At 59.3% G+C, this 22,515-nt stretch overlaps 1 protein-coding gene across 10 annotated transcripts in view; it reads right to left on the bottom strand.

Annotated features, from left to right (window-relative positions):
• Positions 1-21,253, bottom strand: part of MINK1 (misshapen like kinase 1) — a 41,632-nt gene extending 20,379 nt beyond the window's left edge. For 6 of the 10 annotated variants that reach the window (XM_059150155.1, XM_059150156.1, XM_059150160.1 and 3 more), the window contains exon 1: positions 20,954-21,253. In XM_059150155.1, coding sequence (XP_059006138.1) covers positions 20,954-21,010 — 57 coding nt within the window. In that variant the 5' untranslated portion in view covers positions 21,011-21,253. The remainder of the gene's footprint in view (positions 1-20,953) is intronic. The other 4 variants (XM_059150158.1, XM_059150159.1, XM_059150164.1 and 1 more) reach the window with 1 other exon arrangement.
• Positions 21,254-22,515: the final 1,262 nt, after the last annotated feature.

Here is a 22,515-nt window from a genome sequence, read left to right as displayed (position 1 = left end):
GTGCCGGGACAGCAGAGTGTCCACGCGCAGGACAATGGAGTCGGACCCCTACCTTGTGCCACACAAAACTTTAACTCAAAGTGGATCCCAGACCTAAATGTAAGGGCTAAAATCACACAAATCTTTTTTTCCCCTGCTCTCTAAAACCATGGAAATCTTAAAAGAAAACACAGGAGTAAATCTTCATTACCTTGGATCAGGCCATGGTTTCTTACAAAGGGCACCCAAAGCGTATACCACAAAAGGAAACAAACCCACATAAGTCCCTGGATCCTGGGATGGAGCCCTGCATCGGGCTCCCTGCTCTGCTGAGAACCTGCTTCTCTCTCTCCCTCCGCCTGCTGCTCTGCCAACCTGTGCGCTCTCTGTCACATAAATAAAATCTTAGGAAAAAGACCAAAATAACAATAAAAAGACAAATAACCCAATTAAAAAATGGGCAAAATTTCTGAACAGACATCTCTCTGAGGATCTACAGTGGACCATAAGCACACGAAAAGGTGGACATTGTTACTCACGAGGGAAATTCGAACCCAAACCACACGAGCTCCTATGTCACGGCCTCTAAGACAGGGACTGTCCTGAGGACAGATAGTGACAAGCACTGGGAGGAGGCGGGGAAACTGGAGCCCTTGTGCACCACTGGGGGGATGTAAAATGGCACAGCCACTTTGGGAAACACTGTGGCGGCTACTCAAAATGTGGGACCGAGAGTTCTCACAGGACGCAGCAGGGAGCTGCCCGGGAGAGCTGAAAACCTATGTATGCACCAAAATCCGGACAAAGCGGGGCTCACAGCAGCATCAACCCTGGCGGCCCAAGGGCAGGGACAACCCCAATGCCTGCCAACTGGCGGACGAGCCCCATGTTGGGTGTAGAGATGACTTAATAAAAAAAAAACAAAAAAATCAAAAAAAGAAAAATGATTCTGAGAATAGCGCTCAGAGCACTCAATAAAGAATTCTGATTAGTGACAGGCTCCATGCTAAGAAAACGGCCCAACGAAAATGGAAGGGAGCCCCCTAAGTGCTTTTGGTCTATTAACACATAAGGTCCTGAGCCAAACACAGAAAATGGTAAAATACAGCCACCTGGGGCATCTGAGTAACTCCGGTCATGATCCTGGAGTCCTGGGATGGAATCCCGGGTCAGCTCCCTACTCAGAGAGAAGTCTGCTTCCTCCTCTAACCCTCTCCCTCCTCGAGCTTTCTCTCTCTCTCTCAAATAAATAAATAAAATCTTAAAAAAAGATACAACCACTTACAGGATTAAGAGTTAGGGAACTCGGTTTCCATTTTTGGCTCTGCTGCTAACAGGCTGTGTATCTGTGGGGAAGTCACCGAACCATCCTCGGTTCCCTTTCAACAAGAAGAGAAAACTTTCTGGCTCCCTGTCTGTGGCTGTAGCGCGCCCGTGCACACCGCACGAAGATGCCCCCTCCGGGCCGTGTCCTCACGTCCTTGCCGGGCGCCAGAAGACAGCAGTGAGCAACAAGGCCTCTCTGTTCCGTAACACACCCAGGATGCGGTCCCGGCGGCTGCTCATGTTCCCGGGGAGACCTCCAGCCCCCAGTAGGCTATCAGTTAGGTTTTCGGGGAGTCAAGAATGACACACGGGTTTCTGTGCAGGGCAGGGGCGCCCCAATGCCGTGGCAGTCAAGGGTCAAGTGCACTTGTGCTGCACGGGGAACATGTAGGGCGACTCCCGAGAGCTTCCGGACCAGAGCGCTTACGGACACTACAACTTCGGGAAGCCTCCCGTGGACAGGAGATGTGGACAAAGATGCGGAGAGCATCCCATAGACGCTGGAATCCCTTACTGATGGGCACGGCTGGGAGACAGGAACCACACCCTCTCGGGGAGGCCTGTCACCGGCAGAGCTGGGTTCCAGGCGGACTGTGCCCTCTGCTGCATGGCGTTCCCTACAGCTCATCACCCTGCGTGCCCGCCCATGAAGCAGCAGCTGTGGGGCTAAGGCCGAGTGTCCCACAGCCAGGCAATGCCGCGGCACACACCCAGGACGTGGCTCACATGGGACAGCGGCCCCTCTGCCTGTCTCCTCCCAGCACCAGCCACATCTCTCAGTGCACAGGAGCTACTCAGGGTCCCCTCAAGTCCCCCTTTAAAGACTTCACGGAGTCAGTGACCCCAGCTACGGCCCCAGGACCCTTCCAGCATCAGGCACAGGTCGGGGCCCAACAAATGTCAGTGAGTGACAGTGAGGCCCGGCACTGGGGTCCTTCCCTTGGTCACTGGCTCTGCTGGCCAGTGGCTCTGGCCTTGGCTCTACGTCCCCTGCTCTGTGGGCCCTTCAGCAGCTCCCAGGCCTCCCACAGCTCCTATCTGCAGGAAGAACAAGGGGGAAATGGTGAGCCGGACTGAAAACCAGCAGGACACCCAGTCCGGGGCCGGACGCCCAGCACCAGTGACACCTTGCTTTCCCCTCCCTGAAGCCCGGGGCCGTTGAACAGTCTGAGCGAGACAGGCTGAGATGAGGTTCGGTATGAAGGCTGGGACCACCTCCCAAGAGAAAACGCACCGCCAGTCAGTGAACGGTCAGGCCCAGACTGCGATGCAATTGGGGGGCGGGGGATGCTAACTGAAACCCGGGCTCTCGGGAGCAGAGGGCCAAGGCCATGGGGCAAGGCACGTACAGACTAGCGTGCAGGGACCTACAAAGGGACAAGAGGACAGGAGGGCTCCAGGTTCCCTGCAGTCTGGGAGGAAAGCGGTGGGTGACAGAATGGGCAAAGGCGGACCAGCACCTTAGGACAGGCGTGACATTTCCGGGAAGTGGCCCCAAGCTGGCAGGGCTGAACCCTGGCGTCTGGTCCTGTTCCACAGACAACGGGCCTGCTCTGGTGGCCAGAGCCCATGGGGGCGCTGCCTGCAGACAGAGCCCCCGGTGGGTAAAGGGCTTTGTGAAGTTCGTCACCAATGCAAACTGTTATTGGTATCAGCCGTAGCTTTTCTACGGTCACACGGAGCCTCCTTAAACCCTGGCTCTACCTTCTAGGAGTTTCTAAGTCAGACACCAGCACAGAGAGGACAGGATGAACGCACTGACGAGTCACGTGTGCCACAGCGGGACAGAGAGGTATGATGGGAAATGGACCCCCCAACTTTTCTGCTGACCCATGGGTCCTTTTTAAAGATTTTATTTTTTAGGGGCGCTTGAGTGGCTCAAAGGGTCAAGCCTCTGCCTTTGGCTCAGTTCATGATCTCAGGGTCCTGGGATCGAACCCCGTATCAGGTTCTCTGCTCAGCAGGGAGCCTGGTTCCCCCTCTCTCTCTACCTGTCTCTCTGCCTACTTGTGATCTCTGTCAGATAAATAAATAAAATCTTTAAAAAAAAAAAAAAAAGATTTTATTTTTTAAAAGTAAGCTCTATGCCCAGCACGGGGTTCCAAGTCACAACCCCAGATCAAGAGACACGTGCTCCTCAGAGGAGCCGGCCAGGAGCCCCTCCCCTTCCCATGGTCTTAGGGTTACAGAATTTCAGAGCAGGAAGGGTCCATCCACTCAGAATTCCCAAGAGATTCTAGGAGGCTCTGGAGTGGCAGGAAGGGGACTCTGTAAGGCCTGGGGAGAGGGGTGGGGGAGGGCGGGTCTGTCCTGTGTTCCAGGGCCCTGTGGCACTTATGCACTGGGATGAGCCCTGACAGGTCCCGCCATTGTACACAGGGCCCAGAGGTGCCACTGTGCCCTGGACAGGAGGCGGGGCTGCAGGGGTGAGGGCAGGGCTTCACAGAAGAACCTGTGGCAGACAGATAGACAACGGACAACAGGAAGGGGCTCTAGGGAAAGAGTGGGGAGCTGTGGTCCACAGAGGGACCCAACAAGAGCAGCACAGTAGGGCCCAGAGCCACGCAGCTCTCGGGCCTAGGGTAGCCTAGGAGAGTCTGGGGGAGTCTGGGGGAGCCTGGGGGAGCCTGGGGGAGCCTGGGGGAGTAGGCTGCCACAGCTCTGATTCTGAGAGTGGGCGGGCGCAGTGGCCCTCTGTGCACCTCCCAGAGGGAGACAATAGGCCTGGCTGCCTGAGCTTGGGCACAGGCAGCTTGGGACCTGCCCTTGGTCCCATCACCAACCACACGACTTCTGGGAAGCCAGGGCCAGGCAGGGATGAGGCTAAGGGGCGAGGCTGACAGCCTCCCCCACAAGTTCAGGTCTTACAGGGACACGGGGACACTACAAGGGGCAGAACCTCGGGGTGGCTGTCTAGCCATCCTCCAATGAGCGGGGAGCAGCTCTAGGCCGAGTGTGCCTGCCAGCCCAGGAGAGAGCTCCGCAGCTGAGTGTGCATTTGTAGGAAAGTGTGCGAGTGCACGAGGCAGAGAGGAGTGGATGCAGCAGGAGAGGCAGGAGTCTCACCTGATCACCTCCTCCTCCCTGCCCTGCAGAGACCGCTGTAGCCTCCCCTGCAGGAGGCAGCTCCCTCAAGGGAGCCGGTCTGGCCCACTTGTGTGGTGCCCCCATGCCCATGACGACCTGGGGGAGCGGGGAGTGTGTCATGGCCCCTTCCTCCCCGAGGAGGCAGGCTCCAAGCCACAGCATGTGAGGACAGGCTCCGGGTGAGGAAGGAAGCCCATCCAGGAGCGGGGCACCCAGCCCCCATCAGCTGCCCCACCCAGGAGTAAATAAAACCTCCAGAAAGTCTCTCCCGGGTTCTCTGTTCTCTGCTCCCCTACGGCCCAGCCCTTCCTCCCATGCAGGGGCGGCATCGGCCCTCCGCTTCCTGGGATTCCAGTTCAGTTCAGGGGTTTGGTTCGGGTTCAGGGAAGGGCTCTCATGGGTAAGGTGGTAACTGGAGGGCAGCGAGGGAGGGAGAAGCAGGCTCTGGGAGCTGAGGGGACAGAAGGAACCCAGAAAGGTTTGTGTGCTGGGGAGACGCAGAGTTTTTGAGCCTCTCCTCCAGAAGGGGACACACACACACACACACACAGACATGCACACACACGTGACCTGGACTCGCACGCACACAGAGGCAGAAACAGGTCCAGACATGACACATGCATGAACACAAATGCCACTCTAACAGGAAGGGAGTCAGAGCAGCGGGCGGGCGGGGGGGGGGTGGTGGCGGTGGTGAGGGGAGTGGCCCCCTGCATACCGGCATGCCCAGCTTCCCCAGGGACAGAGAGCAGTCTCAGACAGGAGCCCAGGCAGGTGGAGCAGCCCGGCCCTCCATCCAGACCAGAGGGGAGGGAACTAGGCAGAGCCTTGTGGGGAACTGGGATGTGCAGGGGGAGTCAGCAGTGGGAGGGAGGGAAGGAGGAGAGGGGCCAGAACACCAGCAGTGGGACGGGTTCTAAAATGGCCACAGGCAAGGCAGGGGACAGATGGTCCCTTGCTGCTGCTGAGCTGGAGAAGTGGGGAAAGGGAAAAGAAAAAATAAATATCACCACAGTCAGGAATTTAAAAATAAATCCCAACCCCTAGAAGATAAACAGCGTGTGTCCGAGGTCCCACCCGCCTCCACTGTGCTCTGGGCAAAGAGGGGGGCAGGCTGCAGAGGACAGCCCGGGCCACGCCCCTGCCCGAGGCCGACCCCCAAGTCTGCCCTGGCCTGGCCTCAGCCTCCTCACAGCTCAGGTGCTGTGCTCCTCAAGGGTCCCAAGTCGTGGAGCGGTCTGATCTCGGCAGAGCCACAGAACCACCCGCGGCCAACCCCTTTTGTCACCGCACGCTTGGGAAGTGCTGCAGCCAACGACCGATCGCCCAGCCCTCCGCATCCCGGTGTGTTTGCACCTCGGACTGGCAAGGGCCAGGCAGGACCTGCCAACCCATTTCACAGATGAGGATCAAGGCTCCCAGCACAGAAACCGCTGCTGCAGCACAGCAGGGACTCTGGCAGGTCCAAGGCGGCGCTGCCCCCACCCCCCAGCCCCACCCACTCCCACCCTGCGCTGCCGCCCCGCCCACTCCCAGAGATCTCACTTGCCATCTGCAGACCTAACGCTATCCTCAGGCTCAGATCCCACCGCCTCCCAGCTGGCCTCCACGCTGACCTCCCAGGCGGGGCTCATCTGGAGTCTGCCAACCCCACCTTGGGGTCACCTGTTTCTTGTGGGGGCGGAGGCCCAGGGCCCTTCACACCCCTGCACTTCCCTGGGCTCTTCTAACTTGCCACGCCCAGGAGGCACGAGGACCAGTGGCTCCCGCACCACAAGCATTTGCAGGCACAAGCACATTGTTGTGACCAAGTCTTTCACTGCCTCCCTGCTAGGCTGCTCTTAGGGGTCAGGAACACCCCAAAACCTGTCTGTTGAACGCATACAGAAATTAAAGAGAGCTGCTGTTCTTCCTTCCTCCCTAGGGCCATCGATGGTTTCTAATGCTAGTTTTGGGTTTATCTCCATTTCTCCCAAATAATCCATGACAGTCACTTAAAAGCAATGCACTATGGCAGCTGCTAGAGTGAACCCCTTTTTGGCCTATATGCCTGGTGAATCTGGGCCTCTAACCCCATAACCTATATATGCCTGGTGAATCTGGGCCTCTAGAAAGTGGACTTTGTTAAAGAAGCAAACTCCTACATAGTTGACAAAACCCAAACAAGAACATGATTCTTTTTTAAGTGGGCTCCAACATGGGGCTTGAACTCACGACCCTGAGATTAAGACCTGCATGTTCACTCCACCAACCGAGTCAGCCAGGCACCCCCAAACCAGACCAGTAATAAGGATCCAGACACTGTGGGAAGCCAACAGGCAAGAAGAGATCCAGGGAAAACGTCCTGGAGGAGAAAGGAGAAAGAAGGCGGCAGAGGCTGGGCTGGGTGAGAGGGGCAGAAAGTCCCACCCCAGAGGCAGCTCCCAGGAGGGGGGGAGGCACAGGAGGGCGGGGACACCGCAGTCCAGCTTGGCTAGCGCGCCGTGTCCCTGAGACCCAGAAGGCCTGGCTCCGGTTCTGAGGCCTCCATGTGATGGGGCAAACCAGCAGGTCATTTCCTCTCTGAGAGCCCCTTTTCCTTGTCTACTCAATCCCATCACAAGAAGTCTTGGATGGGAAAACGTTTTGAAGTCCACCATGTGCTACAAATTCACACAGTCGTTATGAAGAGACTGCCTCCCAGAGAGCAAGGGACAACTGTCAAAAGGTGACTTATGGGGCACCTGGGTGGCTCAGTGGGTTAAGCCGCTGCCTTCGGCTCAGGTCATGATCTCAGGGTCCTGGGATCAAGTCCCGCATGGGGCTCTCTGCTCAGCAGGGAGCCTGCTCCCCCCCCCTCTGCCTGCCTCTCTACCTACTTGTGATGTCTGTCTGTCAAATAAATAAATAAAATCTTAAAAACAAATACTTATTTAAAATGTGACTTATGAACACTGTTGGTGTCCCGGGGATTTAGGGTGAAGACTGGCAACACGCGAGAGGAGAAACCAGTCAAAAGCAGAACCGAGTACAGGACAGGTGAAAGATGGGGTGTGTGTGTGTGTGTGTGTGTGCAGATTGATTGCCCTGGAGGTAGGATTGAGAGGGGCTGGGAGGAGAGAAGAATGTTGTCCCGGTGGAAGGCGCGGAAGGCGGAAGGGGAGGAGGGGGAGGAGGAGGAGAGGTGAAGGAGGAAGAAGGGGAAGAGGAGAAGGAGGAGGAGAGGAGGGGGAGAGGAGGGGAGGAAGGGGAGGAGGGAAGGGGGAGGAAGAGAGAGGGGGAGGGCGGAGGGGAAGAGGAGGACAGAGGGGAGGAGACTGAAGAGGAGGAAGATGAGGGAGAGGGGAGGAGGAGGAGGGGAGGGGGAGGCAGAGGCAGCAGCAGCAGGGTCGGAGGGGGCGGGAGGGGACGGCCAGCCGGCTGAGCCTGCAGACAGGGAGCTCACGGAGGAGGACAGCAGTAATCCGGGGCTGGGTAATGATAAGGCTTCTCACTGACGGGTTTCCACTGTAGCACAAACAAATCATTATGCGCCATTGCCAGCCTCCTCCTTGGGGAGTCAGGTGTCCGCAGATCCGGGGAAGGGACAAGGAGACCTGTGGCCTATCTCCCTCACTGCTTCGGACTCTGGGCATGGGGGTGGCGTCTGGCGGGCTCAGAGGCAGAGCTACTCCTGACTCTTGGGCTCGTGAGTTCGAGCCCCATGCGGAGCAGAAAGACTACTTTTAAAAGATAATAATAAATAAATAATAATGGTAATAAAGTAGATTATGTTACACATAATAATAAATATTTACTACAACTGCTAAGTAATTCCAGATGGGTGGCCATCTAGGTTCTCACCCTCGGGAGAGAACCCCCAAAAGTGACAGGGGCATAGAAGGCGCATGCAGGAAGGGCAGGGAGGGCAGAGGACACAGACCGGAGTCAGGCAGCACAACCGGGGGAGGGCCAGCAGGAAGGGGGAAGGGCTGTCTGAATCACAGACTGAGGAAGGCAAAACCAGGCTATTCTTCAAAGGGTGGGGACCAGATTTGCTGGGCCCCACCAAGGGCCAACTCAGAGTCAGTGACAGCCTCGGGGAGGGAGAGGACACAGGAGAGCTTCCTGACCAGTAGGATGGAGCCAACAGGCTCCCCCAACCCTTCCCTTGCTCTCCTGGGGAAACCTCCCTGGTGGCCCAGTGAACCGGCTCACACATTCTGTCAGCCAACAGCGACGGAGCACCTGCAGGAAACATGACCATGACCATGGTGATGAACGGAGCAGAGCAGCGCCCTCCTTGGCAGAGATTATAGGAAGCAGCATTTCCGGAAGGGCTAAGGCAGGGTCCCGGCAGCATAGGGGGCCAGGAGAGGCCCGCTGGGGCTACAGAAGGTTCCCGGCTCTGGGGCAGGAAAGCCTTCCATCTCTTGCCCAGGGGAGCCCGGCCGCCCCAGCCCCCGGCCTGGCATCCAGAACTGAGCCTTCGGCTACGCACTCTGCAGCTCTCTGTAGCTGAGTCCCAGGTACCACTTCCTCACAAAGCCATGCGTCCCCCTCAGTGCGGCCAGGGTGAAGCTCAGGCTTTGCCCCTGGGCCCAGTACTTCCTCTGGGTGGGCCCGAGCGAGCTCCCAGCAGAGGGCGAGTTCCCAGCAGAGGACACAGCACAGGCCTCCTGACTCAGGGGCAGGACCGACAGGAGTGTCTGGTTCAGACATGAGATTTCGCAGCTGGTGTCTCTTCCAGGGACACGGGAAACCCTTCAGGGCACAGTGGAAGGCTCTAGGGCAGTGAAAAGGAAGCCAGCCATGCTCCCACCTTGGGGGCTCGGTGACTTGCCCACCCATGGCCTAGGCTGGCTACTCTTTCCCGAGCAGCACACCAAGGAGGACAGGCTTGCCCACAGACCCCAGGAGACACCCTGGGGTGCAATCAGGCAACTCCCACCTCCAGCAAGTGGTCACCCACACGTCGTCACCACACCTGTGTAACTGTCACAGCAACCCCGTGACGTGGGCCTGGCCATCTCATTTGACAAAAATGAGGCACAGGGGTAGTAACAGGTCTGGCCAGCGGTCGCCCAGTAAGCGCTGGGAACTCGGATGTGAATGTGACTCTGTCTCCATGGCCTGTGCTCTTAGGGGTGAGCAACAGGGAAGGCCCATGAGTCCGGGCCCCTCCCCGTCCCTCCAGATCAGTCCTCACCTGGTCCGGCTGCTCAGGCCCTGGGCCCTGGGCCCTAGTGGACTCAGGAAGCAGCGCCCGGAGTGCACATGGAGGTCTGTGCTTCAGACAGGCCTGGAGACCTTCTTCTGAGCCTTTCCTTTAGTTCGTGTCCTTCCCAGATGCCCAGCCACAAGCTCACAGCCCAGCTTCACCCCCCCCCCCCCGAGGTCCATACAGAGGTGCGGCCATTCCCCAGACAAGCTGGGACGTCACCCTGGGCGGTCCCATCCTGGCCAGCCCCTGCCCAGGCCCATTTCCCTCAACTTCCTCCAGCCCAGCGTCCCCTGCACACGCGCCCCCCCCCCATAAGTGTGCCTTTCCTCACGCGCAGGACACTGCAAGTCACGCATCTTACTGCTCATGTGTTTGCGGTGCTGAGAACAGACAGTGCACCACCTAGCTGGCCCTCCGAGACTTCCGGGAAGGAAGAGGGGAGGGAAGGGGAAAGCGGGCGAATGGCAACGGCCCCCAAGGCAGGGCTGGTGCAGGCGAAGGGTAAAGAAGCCCGATGAACAGTCACTGCTCTCATCCCTCATTCTGCTAGCAAGGAAGCCAGGTCCCAGAGAGATGACACTCATCCGGGAACCGAGCGATGGGCTGGGAGCTGGAACCGCAGGCCTCCCGAGGCAGCTGTCTGGGGTCGTCACCTTGACCCCATCTGAGGTCACGAGGCAGCCAAGGCAGCAGATCTGCAGAGAATGCCCCTCGGACCCCGGGTGGACCTCACGGGAGCCCTGGGCTGCAGGGGGCTGAGGGTGCGGCAGGGGGTTAGTGTGTGAGCACAGGGAGTCCGATGACCTACTGCAGGCCCCTTTACGAAGGGAAGATGGCCCGCGTGAGCTCTGCCTTCCCCACTGGCCCTTATCCTACTTGTCCGAATGTGGCGGTGACGACCTGACCCAGGCGGTATATGCTGCCAGACCACGAGGTGACACGCAAGCCAGGCAGTGCTTCTGGGGGGCTAAGCGGAACACAGCTTCATTCTAACATTGAGCCCTGGGGTTGGGGAAAGCAGGACATCCAAGAAAAAGCAGCAATCCCCATTCAAACCCCGCTCAAGGTATGGGCACTGCAGGCTCTAGATGGTCGTCCGCGGGGCAGGGGGAGGAGGGCCTGGAAGCCAAGGGGAGCATGGGCAGCCTCCTCTAGGGTGCGCACAGAAGACAGACAAAAAGTCCTCAGGCTTGGGGCCCCAGCACAAAGACTGATCCGGGACAAAGCCCCGAACATGGACCGTAAGTCACCATGACCAAACCACTGGCTCGGAGGCTCCTGTGGCCTGGGCTCCAAATGGTAAGGATGGGCCTCTCTGTGAGGGGGTCCCTGCCCTCCTTGTACCCTGGGCAACTTGAGTCTCCAGCCTGCCTTTCCTGTCTTTTCCCCTCTTTTCCCTTAAAGGGCAATGAAGCAATGGCAAAAGGTGCGGCCAAAGGCAGGCCATCTCACTGGGCACTTCTACACTAAGAAACCCAACCCAACTCCAGGTCCCGCTCTAGGTCTGCCGGGGCTGTGGGCACCCCCCCATGTGGCTGACCCCACGCCAAACCCTACAGGCCTGGAGGCCCAAAAGGGGCCCCCAAAGGGTCCTTCAGGGCTGCCCACGGTTTCCCCAAAACACCTCTAGCAGCTCTCCACCCCCCCCATAAGTATTTAGGCCTTTCCAGCGGCCATTCACCCCACCGGAGACACGTCGGAGTGCGCCACCCATTGCCCTAACAAGAGTTGTCCGTGTCTGAACTCCAACATCTGGACACCCAGAATGGCCCCTACTGATACCCTAGTACACGTCTGCTGAACACTGCTGCCAGCCTGAGCCACACCCCCACCCACCCTGGGGAAGGGGCGTACAGGAAGGACCGGGAGGGGTCAGGAGCGCAGGCTTCCAGCGGCCAGAGCTTTCGCATGGCAGTGGGGAGGGGACTCAGTGCCCCTGCCGGGCACACTTAACTTGGCGAAGATGGTAAAATTTTATGCATATGCAACTGCAGTAAAGAACTTGTTTTTTTTAAACGGAGGAATGAGACAGTCTCCCTCTCTTCCTGTGGAACAACAGGCCTCTTTTCTGAATCATTCAACTCTTTCTTCCAAACGAAATCCTCCGGGTTCTTTTTTTTTTTATGATTTACTTATTTAATATATCTAGAGAGAGCGCGCGCAAAGCGAGCACAGGGTTGGGGTGGGGGCGGAGGGAGAGACGGAGACAATCCCAAGCCGGCTCGACACGGGACACGACATCGCGACCCCAACATCATGACCTGAGCTGAAAAAAACAAGAGTCGGGATGCTCAATTGACGAGACACCCGAGTGCCCTAATCTTCTGGACTCTTTTTTTTTTTTTTTCAAAGATTTTATTTATTTATTTGACAGACAGCACAAGCAGGCAGAGAGAGAGGAGGAAGCAGGCTCCCTGCTGAGCAGAGATTCCAGAGGTGGGGCTCAATCCCAGGACCCTGGGACCATGACCTGAACCGAAGGCAGAGGCTTCAACCCACTGAGCCACCCAGGCGCCCCAATCTTCTGGACTCTTGTGCAGTCTTTCCCTCCTGTCATCAGAGCTCTCTGCCTGGAAGCCCATCCCACCGAAATCTCTATCTGTGCCGGGCACAGGCCCTGTGAAGTTTTGTATTCCTGGCCTGGGGCCCACCAATGCCAACATCCTCAGGAACCCAGGCTAATGTCTCACTCCCTCTTCTCAGAACATGTCCCACGTGTCTGAATAAAGCCTGCCCTCTCCTGAGACCCAGATACGGACCGTGGGTCCCCCAAGGGCAGGAACCACATCTCACATGGGCTGTCCACAAGGCAGGCCACACTCCCAAAGTCCCCAGATGCTGCAAGCCCAGAAACACGGACAGTGGTGCGTCCCTGCGCGAGCCCAAACAGGCTACCCGCGACCAGTCTGCATTCACGACGGGAGCAGGGAGGAGACCACGAGCGCACGGTCCAGGGCGGCAGCCACACTGCGCCCTCACCCCCGCATGGCCCCACTCATGCCCTGCCCCCAGGAGCAGGCCCACGGCTCAGGCGCCAACACGCTCTGGCTGTGCGGTGAGTCAGACCTGAGTCTGACTCGGAGATGTGCCGCGTCCTGGCTGGCCCACCCTAGCCGAGGTCCGGGACTCCCCACCTTCTGCAAGCTTGACAACTCCACCTTGAAAGGGAGGAGATGGCCCGCTGGGAAGGGCCACTGGGAGGGCAGGCGAGCGTCTGTAAGCGCAGGAGCCACCACTAGTGCTCCTCACTGTTCTTATTTGGACCCCAAAACCCCTTCTGTGATTCCGACCCTAAAACCCCTTCTGTTAAAACAGAAATGACAAATCAGAACTGACAGGAGAGAACAGGGGCTCGCTGGGAGTCCGAAGGACAAAGGAACAAACGGCAGAGCCACCTGCTGCCTGTCCCCCTCAACCCAGTGCTGTCCGACACGCGGGCCCAAGGTGGTTTCCAGAGAGAGGGACCTTGCTTGGGTCAGAGGACGGCAGCGTCTCCACGCCCTGGCGACATGAGAACAAGAACCCGCCACGCTCTGCTCTAAGCCAGGTTGAGAGGCAGCGAGAAGCGATGGCAGCCCTGTCCCTGGGCTTCATCCGCTTGTCCCCATCACTGCTCTATCCCCCACCCCTCACCCACCCCCAAAGTGTACCCGCGCAAGCTGCCTTCCTCCCTGTGAGATCTGAGTCATAGTGCTCGCTCACCACACCTCTGCCTTCCAGGAGCCAAGCTGAGAGGGCAAAGACCCGAGCGGAGAGATGCATGTGCTGGCCTCTCCTGCCAGACCCCGGGGCACACCTGCTTCTGCCCGCTGGTGCTTGGCTGCAGGACGCTCCCCCCTGTCTCCCTGAAGACTCCTTCCCCAGCCACTCAGAATTAAAGACCAAGCGCTCTGCACTTCCACCACCTTCTCTGAAGTGTGCCTTGAAAGAAGAGCAGGCGGGTGGTAAGGAGAGAACACGCGAACCGTCTTCCTTCCCGTCTGCCTGGAGCCTGCCCACTTTACCTCGGGAGGCCAGCCGACAGATGCACACGAGCTGTCAGGACAGGCAGGTGCTGGGCGCAGAGCCCATGCACAGCCCGCACTCCCCTCCCCACCCAGACCCCTCCCAGGCGGCCCTGCCAGCAGCCCAGGTGGAAACAGGATTCTCCCCTGTGCTGCCCGCACTCGGGGCATGAACGTCCCCAGTCCCCCTGCACGCATAGTGACCGCTACATGGCCCTGCCCAGCATTTCTGGACAGTCCCCAGAGGGAGGACGGTGCTGCCTTGGCCAAGGACGGCTGCGTAAGGAACCCACTGTGTAAGGGACCCCCCGCATAAGGGAACTGCACAGGACATGCGGGCCATGCTTCACTGCCCGTAGGTCCCATCTAGCGGGAGAGGACAGGCCACAGCAAGGCTCAAAGCCACATCTCCTGCGAAGTGAGTGCTTCCTGGAGCCCTATGTGCTCTATGAGGGATCAGCAGGGAGGAAGGGTCATGGTCGCGGTCCCAATCCCTGAGGAAGCGCTGGAACAGACAAAACCATAAACATTCTGTGCAAGGAGGGAAGTATCCAAATGCTGAATACAGGAGGAGGTGACCTGTGAGGGCCAGCACCGTCAGGAGAGGCTTCTGGGAGGAAGGAGAAACTCCGGTGGCCTGAAGGAGGTGGTCTTCTTGAACTGTGGCCCTGCAGGTCCTCCGTCTGTGCCACACAGCTCGTCGTTCAGAGACAAGTCCTCCAGACCGCTGCTTCCGGGAGCAGCTCAGCAGCACAAGCACCCCTCAGTCCTCGCCTCCAACAGTTCCCACTGGAGGAGCGCGCAAGGACCCCCAGTCTCTCCCAGAAGACCAGCCCCAGGCAGGCCTGCTCCCAGGAGGCCTTCTCGTCCCACAGGCCAGGGGACAGAGTGGCTTCCCTGCAGCCCAGACTCCAGGTGTGGGGGGCTCTGGGTGCCAGGGACTCTGGGTGCTGGGGTGCAGGGGGCTCCGGGATGCCGGGGCTTCAGGATGGGCCCTGAAGACTGTCCTGCTGTGGGGACACTCACTTCCTAGCTGAGTCCAAGGTCTAACCACCTCTGCTGTCCAAGGCCTTCTGATCTCCTTCCTCACCAGCTACCCCGTGTTTCCTGGGCAGAGTCCCCTCCTTGCCATCCTCCATTCATCCCTCTCTGGCCACTACGGCTCCTTCCACAGGCTGTGCCACCATCCAGTCTCCCTACTGCCCCCCTCCCGACACACAGATTCATTCTCCTGGCCTCTGTCTCCTTCAAGAAGGCCAAGACTGTGGCTTCCCCAGCCCTACTTCATTCCAAACGTGCGAAACCAGGAACAGTACCCCTGCACTCACCCTCTACTTGCACACAGTGAGAATGGAGACTCCCGTCCACTTCTACACAGCATCTCCCAAAGCTGTGGGAGGAATCCCACCGCCCACAGATGTGAGAGCAGGAGCCAGGCCCAGGGCTGGGCCGGCCTGTGCTTATTCCTGGGAGACGTGCCGACCTCACAGCCCAGCCGGCGCTCAGGCTCACGGCCACCGGTGACACCCCCACCCCCGCGCAGGTGCCCATGTGAGCAGATGGGAATGTGAATGAGCCGGATGGTAGTAATCATTTCACTGTGTACACGCACGAACAAACACAACCTGCCCTGTGCCTTGGGCGCACACGCCTTTATCACAAACCCGAGATAACCTGCCTAGTGATAACCCTTGTCCCTCATGCCCCTGCTCCAGAATCGAGCACACTCCCCCACCCTCTGCAGCCCGGTTCACGCTGACCCCCAATAAGCACACAGGAGGGCCGCCTGGGTCATGCGCCCTTCCCACGTACACTCCTTTACCCCCCCCAAACTCCTTTACTCCTCCCACAGGAAGGTTCCGAAGAAATCCTTTTGGACATTAAGCCTGGAGTTCCCAACCCAGCCTCAGGCCGGGACACTCGGTTGTTGAGTAAATGCTCTGCCCCAAGCATGGCCTCATTCCAGGGTCTCCCGATTCTGGCCATCACTGAACTCCCGCTGGTCCTCCTCTATCTGGTCTCTCTGTGCCAATGCCAGCTCGGTCTCTGGACATGCAATCTGCTTCTCTCGTTGACCAACCAAATACTTTCGTCTTGTGAAAAGCCGAGTGGTTCTTGCTACAGGCGCTCGTGGGTACTGGTCTTCCGCCGCAGTCTTTTCCACGGGCAGCAATCGGACATGTAACCATACACATGCATGTCCGAGTATTTTGTTAATGTCTCCCCCCATGCCTAGCCTGCAAGAAAACCCAGTCTATCTCGCTCATCAGTGTGCCCTCTGTGCCTAGTTCCAGATCTTTCTGCAACTCAACAGGAAGCCTAGCCACAGTTAACAAGCACGTCCTCAGGCTGTCAGCGGCTGGACTGAAAACCCCTGCGGCCCCCTGGGTCACTGCGATCCCACCCCTTTCCTCTCTCCTCCGTGGACCATTCCCTACCCTTAGAAAGAACGAAAAGTCTCAGTTGGCCTCTCGAGGAGCCTCCTGTGGAGGGGAGAATCCCGGGCTGGCGAGGAGGACAATGGCAGGGAGAACAGGAGAGGAAGAGAATGGGCGAGGGGGTGGCCAGGGCCCACTTCTGCGACCGAGTAAGGCTGTTCTGGAGGCATTCAGGAAACGCTGTGAAAGGAGACTTATGAACCTGACTACTTTTTGTTCTACTTCTGCCACCTAGGAAAGACGGAGGGAGTTGGGGGTGTGAAGTGGGCGCTCAAGGAGGAGAAAGGACCGGGCACCAGATTTCAAGATGACTGAAGACAGGACAACAGAAATCGGTATAATTCATAGGAATCGGATTGAATAAAAACTTCCCAACCTCAAGGATGCCAGGGTGTTGAGGAGCTCAGCAACAGTTAAGAAAGAGGGAGGCTGGCGGGGCACCCAGGTGGCCCCGTCGACTAAGATCCGACTTTCAGTTCTGGCTGAGGTCATGGCGGCATGAGCGGTGGGATGGAGCCCCAGGGCGGACTCCCTGCTCCTCCCCCTCTGCTCCCCAATCTCTCTAAAATATCTAAATAAATCTTAAAAACAAAAAACAAACAAACAGAAGGCAGGCAGGAAGGCAGGGGGCAGCCTGGGCTTGCACACGCACGTCCAGGCAGCTGTGCCGGGGCTCGAAACCACAGCTCGGCGCAGCACCCAGCCCGACAAGACACCCTCCCCACAGCACCCAGAACCTGCCCGCGCTGGGTGCTGATGGGACCTCCGCATTCCTTACTTACAGACCCAGGCCTGGGCACATGCTTGTGAAGAGTGGCTGCGTACTTCCTGCCATCTTGTCCCCAAAATGACAGGGGAGGACACTCCACATCCAAGCAGGCAGCTGCCCCATGTGAGGCACTGAGTCCCCAATCGAAGGAGCGGGGGCCGGCTCTGCCGTCAGTGTTCCACACGGCCAAGTGTTCGCAGGGTCCCACGGCCGGCTCTGACATCAGCGTTCCACACGGAACGCTGTGGAATGTTCCATGTGGACGTTCGGCCAGCTCCCCTGCAGACCCATCTTCCTGCTGTCTTCACTGTCGAAAGCTTGCTTTTCCACACACCGTCCCCATCCGCCCACCTCTGGGGACCAGGGCAATCTGCTCCTTCGGACAGTGGAGAGCTGGGGGATCCCCTGTGCAGGGCGGATGGGTGAACAGCTGGCTTTGCCAGGTTCCCTTGTCCCCTTCTTTCCATCATTCTGCCCAAGCAGCCCTGCACCTCACTGCCCCCAACTCTGCCCCCCATAGTTCTCAGGGGGTCACTCCTGGACACCCCTCCTTCTGCTGAAGGTCAGGCTTCCCACGGCCTACCCGAAGCAGGTGCCATCCGCAGCTGCACGGTGAGCGGCCTGGAGCTGCCGGCCCTCCCAGCGGTGCTGGCCCCACAGTCTCCTGCGGGCGCCAGGGACGGCAAGAGCCTTCTCCAAAGAATAGACACAAGAACACAAAATCATTAGGAAAGGGCGATCCTGTCTGCACGACGACCCAGCAAAAGTCCCTCCTGACTGGGCGCCGCGACGGGATCTCAACACCGTGACCCTGAGCGCGGCTCCACGGTTTCAAGGACACTGCAGCCTGAAACTTCGAGCTGCCCAGACGGCAGAGAGAAGCTGTTTGATTTATGAAGTGGGTCAACCGGGAAGAGCGACGCACAGGGAAAGAGGTCAGCCTGGGGTCTGCTCCCTCCTCGTCCCGTCGGGTTTACGGATGCGCCTCCTTTGCAGGAAGCCAAGAGCCACAGTCGGAAGACTGTTCTGGAACATCACCGAGCTTCGACACAGGGAGGTCTGAAAGAAGAGGCCCACGTTTTCTCTTGGATGGTCCTCAGTTTACTTCAAGGACGTTATAGGCAGATGGAGGCTTCCAGAACTCCGTTTACCACCAGACAAGATCTGATTCCACACACAAGTCAGAAGAGATATTTTCAATCGTGGGTTCATACAAGAGGAGCAGGAGGACGTGGAACCACACATTGACTGAACGCTTTCTGAGCAGGCACCATGCAGAGAGCGTTCCCGTGTCATCACATGCATCTGTTCAACGAACACTGAGCTCGTGTCACGTCCGAAACACTGATGGACAGTGGCAGGCAAAAACGAGCCAAACGGTCCAAATCCTGGCTCCCGCTGACCTCACGTTCCCATCGAGGTGGATAGAAACAAGGGTATCTATCCACCGGTGGTGAACACGACGAAGCAGAAGAAAGCAGCCGGAGGGATGCTAGAGAAAACTTCCGGAGAAACGTGGCAGGGGGACTGGGGCTGCATCAGAGGCTGCTGCGCTGGACGGCGTCTCTGACTGCGGTCTGGTGACAGGAGCAGCACACGGTCGCGTGTACCCCATGCAGGACAGGGAGGTGCAGGGCTCTCTAAGACCCACACCGTGACTCTCGCCCCATGGAGCTGGGGGGAAGGGCTCTCCCCAGACTCTGACAAGGTTCAATCGAGAGCGAGAAAGCTGGGACATGAACTCAGGAGTGCGCAGCCCCGCGCTCCTGGGCTGGGAGAGAAATGGAGCCTCGGAGTTCAAGTGCGCCCGGGGCTCACAAAGTGGCAGGCCCATAGGCCTTTCCATGCAGGGCAAGAGCTGAGTGCCATTCAGTCTGGCCCCCTATGGGACTATTACTCTCATCACCAGCTGAAAACCGAGCCTTCCTCTGAAACGAGGAGAAAGACGATGTGGGCTCTGCAAGGCCAGCTAGTAAGTGAACACGTCCCACTCTTGTCCCTCCCAGCCCCCCAGGCCCCCAACACAAGATGCCATAGGAGAGGGAAACAGGCTTTGCTACTCTTTCTCCTGGCTGTCGGTTCCCAGTGGAGAACAGACAGGCGCAGAACAGGAAGATGAGTGAGCCGCCACTCCCCAGGGCCACAGGGCTCTGGAGGTGGAGCAGAGGGGACAGGCACTGAGAAAAAGTCAGCAGCAAGGAGAAAGGAGACCCTACCTAGCCCCATTTCAAAGAAAGCATAGCCCTCCATCCTAACCTGCAGTCGCTGGGTGGTGGCGGGGTGAGAGGACAGGGAGGGGGGACGTGGAGTGTTTCCTTGAGGAGCAGGGGGCAGGAAAGACAGATGCCCTGGGGGCAGGTCTGAGGCGCTTCTGATGGGAGGGAGAGGAGAAGGAGGCTTCTGCTTCTAGCACAGGAGTCCAGAAAGGAAATACCACAGCCAAGGTCAGAGGGTGTTTGCAGAATTGCTGGAAATCCCAGGCTGGGGAGTCCAGGCGAGAGAGTGGAGGATTCAAGGAAAGGAGAAGCTGGAGCAGAGCTCCACATGATTTCAACTGAAGGTCACGGTTTGCACCCTCCCGTTTTATTGTGCATCAACCCCCACAGCCACAGGGACCCGTGACCAGGGTTAATCAACTACCAAGGTGTTAAGGGAAGATAAGGATTCTAATAGGAGCAGAGCACATTAAGGGGAGCCGGAAATTCCATCATATTATACCCCACCAGACCCTCTGCCCACCAACACACACACACACACACACACAATGAAATTTAACGCTGCATCTCCCTCCCAGCAACTTATCAACTTATCACCTTGTCTCCAGCAAGCCAGGTCTCCTGGCCCAACACAGCACCAAACAAATTATGCTCTGAATGTCAAGAAAAACTGTGTCACCTAGAGAAACCCAATTAACGACATGACTCTGTTCTCCTCAATTCCCCTCTCCCCCTCCAGGCGTATCCGGGGCACCGGTGTGGCTGACCGCCTTTTCCCACTACTGGCCACGTTCCCTGGTTGACTCCAAAGCCAAACGGATGAAACAGGGGCCTCCGGAGAAGCCGACCAAGCGAGGAGCATCGGGGGAATCCTGCTGCCCCCCACACCCTGACCTGTGGCGGAAGCCCCAGGGACACAGCAAGAACACAGCACCTGGGCGGACAGTCCCTGGAGGGTTCACCTTTAAGTCCTACGCTGCTCCTCAAGCGGCACTCTTTTGAGAGCTCCTAAATGGGGGCGGCACGTGCCCCGGGAGGGACAATAAATAGGTGTTTCCAAGAAATCCCTGCCGTGGTTGTTTCCTCCGACCCCCTTTCCTGATGGGCCCCTCCCCCGAGAGACCTCCATCACCTCCCCCCACCCCACCCCCGCTGTTCTCCCAGGCTCCCCAGACCGCCGGCAGCGTGTGTCCCCGCGAGTCCATACACACAAACGTCCTCCCGGCGGTCGTGCCCGGGCCTCGCACGCCGACCAGCCCCCCGCCCCCGCCCCCGCCCCGCAGCGCTGCCGAGGGGGCCGTGCGAGCGGTGGGGACCCTGAGACCGGAAATGCCTGGTTCTGGACGGCTGTGCCGAAACGCAAGAGGAGGCGCGCGGAGAGCTGAGCCCCGGGACCAGGGCGACCGCAGCAGGCGCGGGGTGCAAGGGGAGGGTCGAAATGCCGTCCAGGGGAGAGGGGCATCCAGGGGTGGGCGAGCAGGGGGAGCTGTCAGGGCAGGGGCAAAGTTAAAACCCGAGGGGCCGAGAGCCGGGAGAAGGAGGAGGAGGAGGAGGGAGACACAAGTAAGGGCAAGGCTGGCAAGAGGCCCGGAGGAGGGCCGGGGCCGGGGAGGGGCGCCGGCGGCGAGACTCTGCAGGTGGCGGGGCTGGGGCAGCAGGGTGGGGGAAGGGGGTCCGGGGCCCGCGTGCAGGCAGAGGTGGCCGGGGAGTGTGGGGGCGGGGCAGCACAGGGCGGGGACCGACCCGGCTCCCGGAATCTGCAGCGCGTGCACGGAGAAGGGGGGCCGAGGGAGGGGGCCCCCGCAGCGGCGGGCGCCAGGGCGAGGGGCTGGGGGCGCCGGGGCCGGCGGAGGGGCGCCCGGGGGGCACGTGAGGCGGGCGGCCGCGGCGCTCCCCGGCGGCGGGGGCGGGGGGCCTAAGAACCGGGGCGAGGCTGGGGGCGGCGCGCTCACCCGCAGGGCGGACAGGTCGATGTCGTCCAGGCTGCGGGCGGGGGCTGGGTCGCCCATGGCCTCCGCGGGCAGCCGGGCCCCGGGGCCGCTCAAGCTCCGGCTCGGTTATTCCGCTGCCGCTGTCGCCGCTTCTCCCCCATCGGGGGATCCCGGGGGCGGACTCCGCCGCGCCTCCCCCGGAGGACGCGGAGGGGGAGGGCCGGCGAGAGGACCGACCCACCGACTGACAGGAGCAAGCGCCCGGAGCCCGCAACCCGAGCCTCCCGCCGCTCCTGCGCAAGCGCGGAGTGGCCGCGCGCCGGTAGGGTGGACGAGGGAACGTGACGCGGGCGCGCCGGGTTCCCCTCCCCCTCGGCGCCGACACCTGCGCGCAGGCGCAGGAGAGAGCGCGAGCGCGGAAGGCGCGCGCGAGGGCCGAGCGACCGCGCGAGCCTGGCAGGCAGAAGTGGGCGGTGGCCGGGCGGCCGCGGAGCGCGCCCACCGGCCGGCGCGCGTGCGCACACGCGTTTCCTTCCCTTCCCCTGTTTTGCCCTTTCTCTCCCCCATTTCCTTCTTCGCTCTCCTTTGACGCTTTTCCTTCCCTTTCCTTCCTCTTTCGCGTGCCCCGCTGCCAATCAAGCCACCCACCTCTATTTGCGGGGGCAGGGGGGCGGGGCCCAACCCCCCTATTACTAGGGGGGTTGTTATGGTAACTCCCCACGCGAGGGCTGGGTGGCCTCTAGATAGGATGGGCTGTCCACCCACCTAATTGCCATGGCAACGGTGGAGCCGCCGAGGGAGGGGCCTGGGGCTGAGAATTTGGCTAGAGAAACCACGTGGGAGTTGGGCGGGGGCGCCGGGAGCCTCGGGGGTGCCCTTTACCCCCTTACCTGGCTGGAGTCGGGAGTGTTGCGGGCGGCACCCGAGATCTCAAGACGGGAATCCTCCCGCACACCTTTGTCTCTGCACAATGGCTCTGTTTCAGCAGTTACTCGTTGACCGATCACCGGAGCCGCGCGTGGGGGAAGGGGTGGTCGCGAGAGGCGGAGGAACCATGTCCAGCCCCTCCAGATCTTGCATGGGTCACCTTAGTCTAGTGTGCGCGCAGCACCCCCAGCCGTTAGCCTCACTGGAGCCTGGGTGACGCAATGAGAGGAACCAGGAGTCATGTTCCGCCACTGTCACGCTGTGCACAGTGATTTTTCGAAAACTCAAATCTGTTGTTCAGTGTCCTGTTTGAGACCCTTCACTGCGCCCCTACATTTGAATCAAGTATGGCATCGAAGACCCTTTGATTCTGACTGCTTTTCCTGCATTGTTTTCAACACTCTGCCATCCCATCTCACATGTACCCATAGTGAAATCTACTCACAGCAGCTGGAACCCAGCTCCGGCTCCTTCAGCCTGCACACCGGCTCTTTCTCCCTGGATATTCTGGCCACGCCCACTCTGCCTGCGCCTTGCTTTGCCCTACACATCTAAATCACCGCCTCCGTGAAGCCTTCCTTGATGTGCCAAGGCTCAAACTCTTCTGTTTTAACTGCCTGCTTTAAACCCATGGTGACATTGTAGTCTTTGAATTG

This window comes from Mustela lutreola, chromosome 15 (assembly GCF_030435805.1).
Source record: "Mustela lutreola isolate mMusLut2 chromosome 15, mMusLut2.pri, whole genome shotgun sequence".
Classification (NCBI taxonomy): Eukaryota; Metazoa; Chordata; class Mammalia; order Carnivora; family Mustelidae; genus Mustela; species Mustela lutreola.
This window is presented reverse-complemented; position numbering and strand designations above follow the sequence as displayed.